The sequence below is a fragment of the Vipera berus genome, assembly GCF_964194415.1.
Source record: "Vipera berus genome assembly, chromosome: 1".
Taxonomy (NCBI): Eukaryota; Metazoa; Chordata; class Lepidosauria; order Squamata; family Viperidae; genus Vipera; species Vipera berus.
In genome coordinates, this window is record NC_138202.1 from 118795159 (window position 1) to 118809195 (window position 14037).

The 14037-nt window shown below is 38.6% G+C and overlaps 2 protein-coding genes across 2 annotated transcripts; both read right to left on the reverse strand.

Moving 5' to 3' along the window:
• Positions 1-223: 223 nt before the first annotated feature.
• On the reverse strand, positions 224-1162 carry LOC308672084 (olfactory receptor 5J3-like; the record flags this gene model as incomplete). The annotated part of the gene is made up of 1 exon (XM_081334695.1): positions 224-1162. The coding sequence occupies one exon, from the start codon at positions 1160-1162 to the stop codon at positions 224-226; it is 939 nt and encodes a 312-aa protein (XP_081190821.1).
• A 5500-nt stretch (positions 1163-6662) lies between these two features.
• Positions 6663-7604, reverse strand: LOC308672146 (olfactory receptor 5J3-like; the record flags this gene model as incomplete). The annotated part of the gene is made up of 1 exon (XM_081334827.1): positions 6663-7604. The coding sequence occupies one exon, from the start codon at positions 7602-7604 to the stop codon at positions 6663-6665; it is 942 nt and encodes a 313-aa protein (XP_081190953.1).
• Between the last annotated feature and the right edge of the window lie 6433 nt (positions 7605-14037).

Here is a 14037-nt window from a genome sequence, read left to right on the forward strand (position 1 = left end):
TGGGTCTTAACATTTAAGACCCAATGATTTTATAATTTTTAAAGAAATGTTAAATGTACAGTATTTATTACATTACTTTAAAAGCAAATGTATAATGAGTACTAGAGCTCTAGGAAGACTATACAGCCTAGTGATTTATTGTTTAATAAGACACCATGTTAAAAACCATTTATTACTACAACAACCTTTATGTAAAATTAATTTTGGCAAAAGGCAATGACTCTTAAAAGTATTGTAAATGACATTTTCTTCCTAGGATATTTCTGAAGGCACCTCTTACCTCCTGGTTCCTCATGCTGTAGATTAATGGGTTGAGCATGGGGGTCACCACTACATAGAACACTGAGGCCACTTGGTCTAGGTTATAATCCTTCCTAGAGCTTGGCCGAGCGTACATAAAGCTACTGCAGCCATAGAAAATGGTGATAACTATAAGATGAGATGTACAAGTGGAGAAAGCTTTTCTACGGCTCGTGGCAGAACGGATCTTTAAAATGGTGATCAGGATATAAGTGTAGGAAGTGAGAACAGTCAGGCTTGTTATTGTTATATTGAGCCCTACAAATACAAATAACAGCAGATTGTTAAGACTGACATCTGAGCAGGAAAGAGCAAGAAGGGGAGGAGCCTCACAATAAAAATTCTTAATGAAGTTTGGGCCACAGAATGATAGTCTAGACATAGCGATTATGTGTATAGAAGCATTAATGATCCCAGCAATATAGGAAATCGCTATCAGCCAAACACACTTTCTTTGCGACATTGTAAATAAGTAGAGTAGTGGATTGCAGATTGCCACATAGCGATCATACGCCATCATAGCTAGGAGGTAGCACTCTGTGGTGGCAAATAGACCATAAAAGTAAAGCTGTGTAAAGCAACTTGCAAAGGAAATTGACTTCTTCTCTTTTAAAAAATTGGATAACAACTTTGGGGTCACCGTTGTTGAATAACAGGTATCCAGAAAAGATAAACTGGTAAGGAAAAAGTACATTGGTGTGTGGAGTTGAGGACTGGTTCTGATTAAGACAATCATGGCCACATTTCCCATCAAGGTGATGACATAAACAGTAAAAAATATCACAAAAAGGATCAGCTGCAAGTCAGGGTCCTCTGTCAACCCAGTGAGTATGAATTCTGTCACCCATGTGCTATTTCCCATTAACACTGTGAAAATAAAAGAAATACAGTACTCAATATTACATGTTCTCTAAATATTTCACCACATCTATTTTATGTGATCTGAAATAGGATCTTGGAAGGAGGATTAAAAATTATATTCTAAGAAGATAAAACCGGGTATCCCACTGTCAGTATTCTGATGATATATTAAGAAATATGGTTTATTCGTGATTATTATTGAAGAACAATGAAATTGAATGCCATAAACAATAGGAAGCTAGTATTTGTGATCCAAAATAAGTCCTTAGAAGGAAGACTTGGAATTATATGTATAAAGAATAACTACTCCATCATTAATACAGAACAATTTTGAGAATCTTATACTATCCTGATAGTATAAAGACCCCAAACATCCTCAACTTACCCAATTATTCTGAACTCAACCCCATCTAATAACACATTCCTTCTTTTCTGGTTGTGGGTGGATTGCTTCTATATGAAATGAGTTAGGAAATTCTTTGTGTGTGGGTAGAAATCCAGATATATTCCAGCTCCAGCTGGCTCTATGTCTTCTTATTAGTTTGGTCAGAGCACTTTCTTGGCTGTCTCTGAAAGAGAATATTTTCTACTGGGAAACCTTGGTATTCCCTAAGTAGTTCTAATCTTAGACAAATGCTTTCTAGAAATGGTGGCTGCATGGTAACTGTTAGTTCCTCACCTGGAAGCTCCAATTATTAGATGCTGAATTAATATGTTTCCTTGAAACTTTTATTCTACAGTTGAGAAGTTGAAATGCAGCTGAAGTAATTAATATGATGAGGTTGGTGTGCAAATAGACATACTACTAAAATTCTCGTGTTTATCTGTTTGTACCCTCAAATGCATTATAGCACAACTGTGCATTATAGCACAGTTTTACAAACAAGGTACCTAAAATTCATTACCTTAAAGAATGTAAACAATCTGGGACCCATTACATCAGGATGTTCAGACCAGTTTTATTCACAATGGCTGCTGCAGTATCCCTGCGGTCATGCAAACATGTTTTCCATGTTCCTTGCCAGCTTCCCACAAGCAAAGTCAATGGGGAAATCAGCTGAAACATGGAAGTTATTCCTGCTTTTTCCCTACACACAGGCATTCTATTTATTTGTTTAGGTAATTAAATATTGACTTATTACTGAAGTTCATTTGCCACTACAATTATTTTTCTATTTATGATATATACCGGTAGTCATTTTACATGACCATCTGGCAGTGGGATATAAAAAATATGGTCAACCTAATTTTGCCTTGTGGAAAGATGGGGGTATCTTGTTCAAGAGATGACACCAAATGTCATTGAGGACCAAACAGATCACAGGTTATCTAGTATATTCTATACTTTCCACAATATAACATAGGTATTTCATCTATGGATTTGTTCCCTGTTCACAGTATTACAGATAGTCCCTGACCTATGATGACAGTTGAGCCCAAAGGTTACATTGCTAAGTAAGACAATTTTTAAATGATTTTCCGCCTTTTTAAAACTTTTTCTGCCACAGTTGTAAGAGAATCGCTGCAGTTGTTAAGTTAGTAACATAGTTGTTAAGTGAATCTGACTTTGCTTGTCATACGGTCATAATAGGTGATCACATGACTCCAGGACACTGCAACTGTCATAAATATGAGTCAGTTACCAAGCGTCTGAATTTTGATCACATGACCATGGGGGGGTGCTGTAACAGTCATAAGTGTTAAATACATTCATAAGTCATTTTTTCAGTGCCAGTGTAACTTTGAACAGTCACTAAATGAACTGTTGTAAGTTGAGGACTATATTTATGAATGATTGCATATATATTGATTTGTATCTAGAATCATAAGGCTGGAAGGGACATTGGAGGTCTTCTAGTCCAACTTCCTGGCCAAAGCAGGAGACTTTATTGAATCCCAGACAAATGGTTGTTCAATCTTTTCTTGAAGACTTCAACAATGGAGCACCCACAACTCCAGGAAGCGAGTTGTTCCATTGATTAAGTGTTCTTACTGTCAGGAATCTTTAATGAGGTTCCACCATTGTTTCTTGTATTGACTCAGTATGACCTCACCAGCGCAGTATAGGGCAGTATTATCACTTCTTGTGATCTTGATGCTATCCCTTTGTTCATGCAGCCTAGAACTGCATTGACTTTTTTGTCAGCTGCAGCACACTGCTGGCTCATATTTAAGTGACTGTCCATTTGGACATCAAGATCCCACTCACAGTTGCTACAGTTGAGCCATGGATCACTATAGCTGTGCATTTGGTTTTTCCTGCCTAAGTGTAGGGCCTTGCTTTTCTCACCAATAAACTACTGGATATCGTACTGGATAGGTCCTAAGGCTCATGTCTATCAAGATTCTTCTGAACCATGAGTCTATCTTCCAAGGTGTTGGCAATTCCCCTGAGCTTGGTGTTGCCTGTAAATCAGATGAATTCCCATTCTGTACCATGATCTGGATCATTTATGAATAAAAGAGCACTAGGCCCAAAATTGAATGCCACTGCATGCTTCCATCCATATAGATGTAGTTCCATTAAGGACTTTATGTTGAGTGTGGTTGTTCAGCCCACTGCAAATCCATCTGTGGTGGTACCACATTGTTCCATTGTAGCAAGAAGTAGGCTGTGATCTACTTTGTCAAATACCTTACTTACATACTTGTCTAAAGTGGATAGGTATTTTTTAAACATATTTTGATCTGCATTCCTGTTCTGTCTCCCACTGTACTGCTTTTTATGAGTTGGGCTATTTTTTTCCTTTTGTGTAAAGACAGATGCAATGAATAAATTAAGCAGCACTACTTTCTCCCTGCTGCCTGTCACCTTCTTGCCATCTTCTCCCATTAGTGAACTAATAATTTTGTTGATTTTTTTTGTTCTTTACATATTGAAAGAAACTTTTTTGTTATTTTTTGGTATTTGTTGCAAGTCTTTGGTCTTTCCTAGCCTCAGCCATCCTGACTTCAACCATGCAAATTTGGGCTATTTGCTGGCATTCCTTTTCATTATATATCCCTCTTCCCACATTTGTGCTTGTCCTTTTTGTCCCACAGTTTGTCAGAAAGCTCTCAGTTCAACCATTCTGGTCTCGTCTGGTGTCCTTTGTTTTTCTTTCTCTGTGATATTGTTTTTGTTTGGCCCTTTAATATTTCATTTTTTTCAGAGTTTGCCATGTATCTTGAACAATTTTTTTCCTTGTAGTATTTCCACCCATTGAATCCTTCCTATTCTTGCTCATAGTTTGCTGAAGTAAGGACTCTTAAAGTCTAGATCAGACATGTCAAACACAAGGCCCGGGGGCCAGATCCGGCCCGCGAAGTGGTTTCATGTGGCCCGCAAAGCCATCCTGAAAACAGTGAGGGAACGGCCCCCACTGCCTTGGCCCTGGCCCAGAGACCCTCCTTCTGCCAGAGACCCTCAGATCTGCCCCACTCCTGCCCAGGCCCCCATAGGCACCCTTGATGCGAACGATGTAGAGCTGGCCACGTCCACCCAGTAGGCCATACGCACTCTAGTCACGCCCACCCAGTAGGCCACGCCCACCCTGGCCACACCCACCTGGCCCCCTGAGGGCAACTGCAATGCTGATGCGGCCCTCAATGAAATTGAGTTTGACACCCCTGGTCTAGATTAACATCAGTTTGACTTTGTTCAATTACCTGTACCTGCAATTATGGCAAATTCTAGTACAACATGGTCACTTTCCCCCAGAGTTCCTACAAGATCCATTTCCTCAATCATTTCATCCCTATTATTTAGGATTAAATCCAGTGTAGCCGATCCTCTAGTACCCACCTTTACATTTTACGTGACAAAGTTGTCAGATAGGCATGTCAGAAATCTGTTCAATCTCTCACTTGTTGCAGAAGTTTTTTTTTTAGTTAATATAAGTGTAGTTAAAGTCCACCATTACTACAGGGGTATGCGCTGGCTCTTCGACTTTGAAACGGAGATGAGCACCGGCCCCTAGAGTCGGAAACAACTAGCACACATGTGCGGGGGAACCTTTACCTTTACCTTATTTATGCACACCTTGGCTAACCGATTAGCAAAGAGTTCATCTGTATCCTCCTCTTGGTTTGATTTTCTCAATTGATTATATTTGTTTGATTCCTTTATTTATCATGTATTTTCTGTCATTATTATATTTGAGCAATAAATGGTCCAGTATTAATACTGAGTCAAAACAGTTTATTAATGCAGAAAGAGTTTTGGGATGGTGGTGCTAATGGCGATTGATTTTTATTTCTTCAGCATATAGAAAAAATCCAGAATATCTGCTTCTAGGAAAAAACCACAAAGATGGTAGCTCACTGAAGTGAGGAGCACAGCAGAATTGTACAGAGGAAAATCAATAGAAGTCCAAGTTGGACCTGTCCAGTCCAGTAATGGTAATCGTTATAATTTATCAAACTTGATAAATTGAGGTTTTGCCTGATGCCATCATAAAATTCCATTGTCTTCATAGAACCAACACCAGACAAGGCAGCAGTTTCCCCCAAATTGGTAAGCAGGATTTTTAAGGTGTGTTTTCCTAGAATAATAGCTATAGATCCCTTCCTTTTTACAACAAATTCTCCCTGGGTAGAATTTTGTTCTGAATCTGCCTGTTATGCAACATCATTTTGCTGAAGAAGAAAAAAAAAGGACATCATCTTTCTTATCATTGTTGCTTGTTTAAAATGATACATCACTACTGGTTATTAAAAATTATATAGGTGTCATTGAATTTATATCCCTACCCTGGTGCAACAATCCATTAGCTGAAATAAAAGCAATTAATTGTATAGGTAAAATTCTCGAAGAATTAAATTCTGCTTTACTAACCAAAATGAACAAAACATATCCTTCATCATATTAAAGAAAACCTATGGTTATTGGCCAAACAGTCATATATGAAATGGGTAAGAAGTAATTTGCAATTCTGTCTTGGTGGTCCATAGCCATATGGTGACCCTTGTGTACAAATCTGAGTGATCAGAATGGGGAACTTCAATCCAGAGACACAGAGCACAATCATAGTGTCCACACTGCCGTGTTTGTTTTCATTTAGTGTTCTACTGTATTTGAATGCACCCCCGTTACACAAACATCTGTGGACACTAAGTCATTGAGATTACTTGGGTGAGAAGTTTGCAATTGAGGGTTTTGCATGAAGCAGCCACTGAGTGATCTTTGAAAGAAAATCCAGAACTAGTCACAAGACATAATATAGACCAGCTGGGCATATATTTTATTACAAAAAGCAACAAAATGTTTATGACACATAAATTGAAGCAGCAATAATTGAGACAGAATGTTAAAGAAGACAGACCAGACCAAACTTTGATTGAAATGATTTGTTTTTAACATGAAGATTTAAAACACAGTCTTCCTCTTTATGAGCATATTAGAATTCCAGTTGGGAATTTATGTCTCATCATTCTTATTATATCTAAGATATTTAAAATAGAACACACAGAAACACAAACTATTAATATACATATATATTCCTCTATATTTCTATAGGTATTCAGTGTTTGGTATAAAAAAGGAATGCAATTCGTTTTTCCAGAATTTTTCTGAAGGCAACCTTTACCTCCTGGTTCCTGAGGCTGTAGATCAAGGGATTGATCATCGGAGTCACTACTACATACAACACAGAAGCTATTTGATTAGTGTAATGAGACTTGCCAGGTTGTGCATAAACAAAGGCAAGACCTCCGTAGAAAATGGTGATGACCATGAGGTGCGATGTACATGTGGAGAAGGCTTTCCTCCGAGCCTTGGCAGAGCGCATCTTTAAAATGGTGATCAGGACATAAGAGTAGGATGTGAGAATAGCCAGGATTGTTGCCATTAAAGTGAAGCCAATAAATACTAATTTCAGCAGATTATTTAAACTGATATCTGAACAGGCGAGTTGTAATAGTGCAGGACCTTCACAGAAAAAATTCTTAATGATGTTTGATCCACAGAAAAACAAGCGAGATGCAGGAATGATATGCACTAAAGAATGTAGGAGCCCAGTAATGTAGGAAACAATCACTAGTTGAACACATTTTATTTGGGACATGGTTGCCAGATAAAGTAGAGGGTGACAAATGGCCACATAGCGGTCATAGGCCATGATAGCTAGGAGGAAACACTCTGCAGTGGAAAATGCACCATAAAAGTAAATTTGAGTAAAACAACCAGCAAAAGAAATACTTTTCTTCTCTTTTAAAAGGTGGCATAGGAATTTTGGAGTGATAGCTGATGTACAGCAGATATCCACAAATGATAAGTGAGTGAGGAAAAAGTACATTGGTGTGTGGAGATGAGGACTGAGCCTGATTAAAACAATCATGCCCACATTCCCCAACAAGGTGATAGCATAAAGAATAAAAAATATCACAAAGAGGATGAGTTGCAACTGTGGATCATCAGTCAACCCTCTGAGTATGAATTCTGTTACATGTGAGCTGTTTCCCATTGAACCGTAGAAACACTGTGGAAACTGAAAGAATGCAGTAATCAGAATCATTTAGTATCTGACCAATGGAAAGATGCAAACAAGAACTAGATATTCAGGATGATCAAAATAAAATTGAACCTCATTAAAATTAATCTTAAGAATCATCACTCAGTATGGATGCAGGAGAAAGTTGAGAGTATAGTATAGATAGAATAAAACATCCACATGGGGTAGAGTTTTTCATTGTATAACTGTCCAAAGATACAAATAATTGAAACTGACATGGTGAAAGAGCACATGGATCCAGAATGAAAAGTCACCTTCATATGGTGTGACAATAACATTATTGTCTTTCTTTCTTATTATTACTGAAGGACAAAAAACGTCAGGTACTAAAAGATGGGAAACTAGTTTGTGATCTTATATTAGTGAAGAAAAACTAAAAAATTGGTTCTGGGAAAAGCAAATCAAATGGATAAAGTTTGGAAAGAGAAATCTGCATGTAATTATATTTCTTTTCTTCAGATAGCTGAAAAAATAATGAGAAAGAAAAAAAACCCACTTTCTAATCATCCCTGAATGTAGGATATAGCACAATGGTTTATCAGTAATTTATATTAGAATTATGTTTATAAAGAAACTTTCTCCATCTTTAATACAGAACTGTTTTAAAATTCTCACCCTATTTTGATAAAACCCCAAAGACCCCAGACAGCCTGAACTTACCTATTTATTCTGATCTTAAAGGTATTACAATAGGGTAAAACATTCCTTCTTTTCTGGTTATAAGTGGGTTTCTTCTATATGAAATGAGTTAGGAAATTCTTAGCACCTGGGAAGAAATGCAGACGTCTTCCAGCTCCAGGCTCCAGGTTCCAGGTCTGCTTAATTTGATCACAGCCTTTCATCAGCTGCCTTTTGGTCTGTGCAAGAAATCTTATTTCTAGTGGGACACCTTGCTAATCCCCAAGTAGGTCTGAACTTAGACAAATGCTTTCTATTAATTCTCATTAACAGAATTTTGAGCTGCTCTGCAATTTTTCAGTGTTTAATTAATAAATCCCCTTGAAAATTTTAGCTTACTTTTGGGAAGTTGAAATACATTTGAAATAATATTAGTTAATTTACCATGCAAATGGATATCTATAATTTTCCTTATATGATAGAGCTATTTCAACCATGGATTTGTTCCCAGTGTTATTTATTATTTGTTTGTATTTGTTTCTTATTATCTGTCATAATGAATGTATGAATAGTTGTATATTAATCATGACACTGACTCAAGGCAGTTTATTGATGAAGAACCAATTCTGTGGGAGATGATAGATTTTTGTTTTTAAAGCATTGGTATTGATTGATTGATTGATTGAATCAATCAATCAATCAATCAGTGAATGAAAATGAATCAATGAATGAATTTGGAAAATAAATACAATCAGAAAAAAATCTTGATTAGCTGCCTCTAAGTCAGGGTTTTTCAACCAGTGGTACAGGTACCACCTGTGGTACATTGGCACCTGGCAGGTGGTACGCAACCATCCTGGAAAAGTGGTAGCCGGGGAGGGGAATGAGCTGAACCAGTGGCAGCACTGCACAAGCCTGAGCGAGAGATGGCTGGAGCTGCAGGGCAGTCAGGGCTCAGCGGAAGCACCAGGATCAGCACTTCTTCGTGGCTGTCAGGGCTCAGCGGAAGCGCCAGGATCGGCACCAGGCTCCAGCTGGAAGACGTGCCGATCAGCTGGAATGTTGCAGCATCCCCAGGGTTTTGTGATTTACATTCAGATGCTTGGCAACTGATTCATATTTATGACAGTCACAGTGTCCCAGTGTCATGTGAAGTGACCAACCACCCAGCAGACGGGGAATAAAAACCAAACACTCCCCCATCCCACCCCCACTGCCAATCCTCAACAGAAATGCTCACAACAATGAAAACCTCGGACAGGAGGAAAAGTATCACCGGGTGGGCGGGCAGGTGTCTTGCTCGGCTGTGGCTTGGGGGGCACTTTTTTCAGTGCCATTGTAACTTCGAACAGTCACTAAGCGAACAGTTGTAAGTCGAGGACTACCTGTACTTCATCAGTTTTTTCCTTTTTTTTGGTCATCAAGTTTTTGACACCTTGCTAGGCGACTGGTGGTACTCGGATGCTGCGATATCCTAAAAGTGGTACAATGGGTGAAAAGGTTGAAAAGCCCTGCTCTAAGTAAAGCTGATAAGATAGGGCAACTTCACAAAACTGAAAAGGAAAGCAAAAATGTGCTGAAGGAATGAATGGGGGACAAAGCTGGATGTAACCAGTCTTTATTGAAAGCTCACAAAATATGTGGGATTTTCATTACTTTAGAAACATCACTCAGAATGATAATAATAATAATAATAATAATAATAATAATAATAATAATAATAATAATAATAATAATAATAATAATAATAATAATAATAATAATAATAATAATAATAATATGGAAGGGACCTTGGAGGTCATCTAGTCCAACCCCCTGCTCAGGCAGGAAACCTTATACCATTTCAGGCAAATGGCTGTCCAGTCTCTTCTTAAAAACCTCCAGTGTTGGAGCATTCACCACCTCTGGAGGCAGGTTGTTCCACTGGTTAATTGTCCTAACTGTCAGGAAGTTTCTCCTTAGTTCTAGGTTGCTTCTCTCCTTGACTAGTTTCCATCCGTTGCTTCTTGTCCTGCTTTCAGGTGCTTTGGAGAATAGCTTGACTCCTTCTTTGTGGCAGCCCCTGAGATATTGGAACACTGCTATCATGTCACCCCTCACCCTTCTCTTCATTAAACTACACATACCCAATTCCAGCAACCGTTCCCTATATGTTTTAGCCTCCAGCCCCCTAATCATCTTTGTTGCTCTTCTCTGTACCCTTTCTAGAGTCTCGACATCTTTTTGACATCGTGGTGACCAAAACTGGATGCAGTATTCCAGGTGTGGCCTTACCAAAGCATTGTAAAGTGGTATTAGTACTTCACTTGATCTTGATTCTATCCCTCTGTTAATGCAGCCTAGCACTGTGTTGGCTTTTTTGGCAGCTGCAGCACACTGCTGGCTCATATTGAAGTGATTGTCTACTAAGACTCCGAGATCCCTCTCACAGTTACTACTATTGAGCAAGGTACCACATATACTATACCTATGCATTTGATTTTTCCTGCCTAAATGTAGAACCTTACTTTTTTCACCATTGAATTTCATTCTGTTAGATAGTGCCCAGTATTCGAGTCTGTCCAGATCCTTCTGTATCTTAAGCCTATCTTCTGGAGTATTGGCTATTCCTGCCAGCTTGGTGTCGTCTGCAAATTTGATGAGTTCCCCATCTATCCCCTCATCCAAATCGTTAATGAAGATATTGAAGAGCACTGGGCCCAGAACAGAGCCCTGGGGCACCCCACTACACACTTCCTTCCATGTAGATGCGGTTCCATTGAGGACCACACGCTGAGTACGCCCTGTCAGCCAGCTACGAATCCATCTGGTGGTAATGCTATCTAACCCACATTTTTCTATCTTATCAAGTAGTAGGTTGTGATCTACTTTATCAAATGCCTTACTGATGCCCAAGTAAATTATATCTACAGCATTCCTCTGGTCCACTAGTTTTGTCACTTGGTCAAAGAATGTAATAAGATTTGTCTGGCATGATCTGTTTTTGACAAACCCATGTTGACTTTTAGTGATGACTTTGTTTGCATCAAGGTGTTCGCTGATTTGTTGTTTGATTATTTTCTCCAGAATCTTCCCAGGTATTGAGGTCAGGCTGCTAGGTCTGTAGTTTCCTGGATCTATTTTTTTCCCTTTTTTGAAGATGGGAACTACATCAGCTCTCTTCCAGTCCTCTGGTAGTTCCCCAGTGCTCCAGGATCTTTGAAAAATATAGTTCAGTGGTTCTGAGATCACATCTGCCGGTTCCTTGAGAACCTTGGGGTGTAATCCATCTGGTCCTGGTGATTTGAACTCGTCTAGCCTGGACAGGTGCTCACTTACCATTTTCTTGCCTATCTTAACTTGCGTTTCTATTCTGTTTTTTATGGCACTGGTTTGGGTAGGTTGGACTGTTTTTTCCCTTTGTGTAAAGACAGATGCAAAAAACGAATTAAATAGTTCTGCTTTCTCCCTATTGCTTGTCACCTTCTTGCCACTTTCCCCCACTAATGGACCAATCATTTCCTTAACTTTTTTCTTGTTTTTTATATGTTGAAAGAAGCATTTTTTGTTATTTTTGACTTTGGTCGCAAGCCTTAGTTCATTTTGAGCCTTAGCTTTCCTCACTTCATCTTTGCAGGCATGGGTATTTGCTGATATTCTGACTTAATTATGTGCCCCTCTTTCCAATTCTTATACTTGTCCTTTTTATCTTTCAATTTATCAGAGAGTTCTTTATGCAGCCATGCTGGTTTCTTTTGAGAGCTGTTATTTTTCTTCTTTGTTGGTATTGTACTAGACTGGGCCTTTATTATCTCACTTTTCAAAATTTCCCAAGCTTCTTGAGTTGTTTTCCCTTTTAGGATTCTCACCCATGTAATTCTTCCCATGGTCTCTCTAAGTTTATTGAAATTAGCTCTTTTAAAGACCAAGACTCTAGTTTGGCTGTGTTCTATTGCGTGTGCCTCCAGAATGTTGAATTCCAATATTGCATGATCACTTCCCCCCAAGGTTCCTGTGGCTTCAACACCTTCTATCATTTCATCTCTGTTTGTGAAAATTAAATCCAATATGGCTAATCCCCTAGTTCCCTTCTCTACTTTTTGGGAGAGAAAGTTGTCTGCTAGGATTGACAGGAATCTGTTTGATCTTCCACTTGGTGCAGAGTTTGTCTCCCAGTTGATATCAGGGTAATTAAAGTCCCCCATTACTATCGTGATGTGCTTCCCACATACCTCAGTTAGCTGACTAGCAAAAAGTTCATCTATTTCCTCTGCTTGGTTGGGCGGCCTATAGTATACACCTATGGCAATGTCATTTTTCCCCCTTTTATATTGACCCAAATGAAGTACATATTGTGGAATTCTAAACTTAACTCTCCTGGAATACACACCAAGCCTGGGCAAGCAAGGCAATGTGATAATGAATTATTGGTGAAAGAGCTAGAGATGTAAAGCTTTTAGTGTAGAATATTAATCTGGGTAAAGCTGTATTTATCGCTATACAACTTACATAAGAATAACGGCTGAATATCTCCGTAAAGTTTGCTTGTCTTTTTGTTTATTAAGGTCCCCCCTATAAGGTGACTGTGGGCTTAAATATCTTATTTCTTACCTTCTGATAGACATGACGAAGTGCAATTAAAGCACCAAGGCCTGAGACTGCAGTAGTAAACCCCGCCTTTGCAAGATCTTATGATTGCACAGGTCTGAGAGATGAATGGCAGATGCTTTTGCCTACCATCCCTTAAGCCTGAAATATAACATGGAATCCATATTCAACTGTCCTGTTGTTCTATGTTTCAGAAGCAACTTTTCCAAACTGCACGAAATGCAGAATGGGGAGGGAATGTTCTTGAAGACTTTCACTGAAGTGCACCAGGGAATGTTTGATTCATATTCTCCTTGCATGGTAATGTTAGCTATGGGAACATTGAGATCTTGAGAACTTGAGAAGAAAAGTGCAGACAGTGTCCCTGAAGCTCTAAGCATTGCCAATTACAATTGCTTAAGCTAGTTACTTCCCCAGTTTCATACTCGCCATGCTTGTTTTATTAGCCACAGTGTAAAGTTTGATGGAAAAGACTGAGTCTTTGCACAGTATTTGCATACAGGGATGGTGTCTTGTGACAAATCTTGTTCCTCTGCAGAATCTGAATGTGTGTAACATTCTCATTAACTTTTCAACATGATTCTTATTCACTTCTCACCACAAGATAATAATAGTAATAATTTATTGAATTTGATTCTGGTAACAGTTGAATGAGCCTTTGCCTGTTGACATAATGAAATTCCCTAATGTACTCATGTTCTAAGATAATCCAAAGAACACTTTCCTGGAAGGTGGGATTTTTAAGAAGCTTTTTCCTGGAATAATAGCTATAGATCCCTTCTTTTTACAACAAATAAAAAGAGTCTTACAATCTATATATTTTTTTCTGCCTGGAAATCTATTTCTTGGGCTTATCCTTCCATTTCTACCCTTCCACCCTTCCACCCATCATCATTTTATGCATATACTCCTTCACTGTATTTTCACACCTTCCTGACCTTTGACATCTTCCTGACTATTGAAGGTTGGAATGGCCACAGGAAAAAAACTTACTTTTCTGGGTCATTTTCCAGAGCAGCTGGTGGGGAGGAATCTGCTACTTTCCTTCCTGGTTTTATTACAGAAAGCGATAGGAGATTTGTGCCATATAAATTGTAGCAGCATTTATTGAGTCAAAATATCAGAGAGGACAGACCAGATCAGATTTTGGTTGAATGATTTCTCTTTAACATGGATGTTT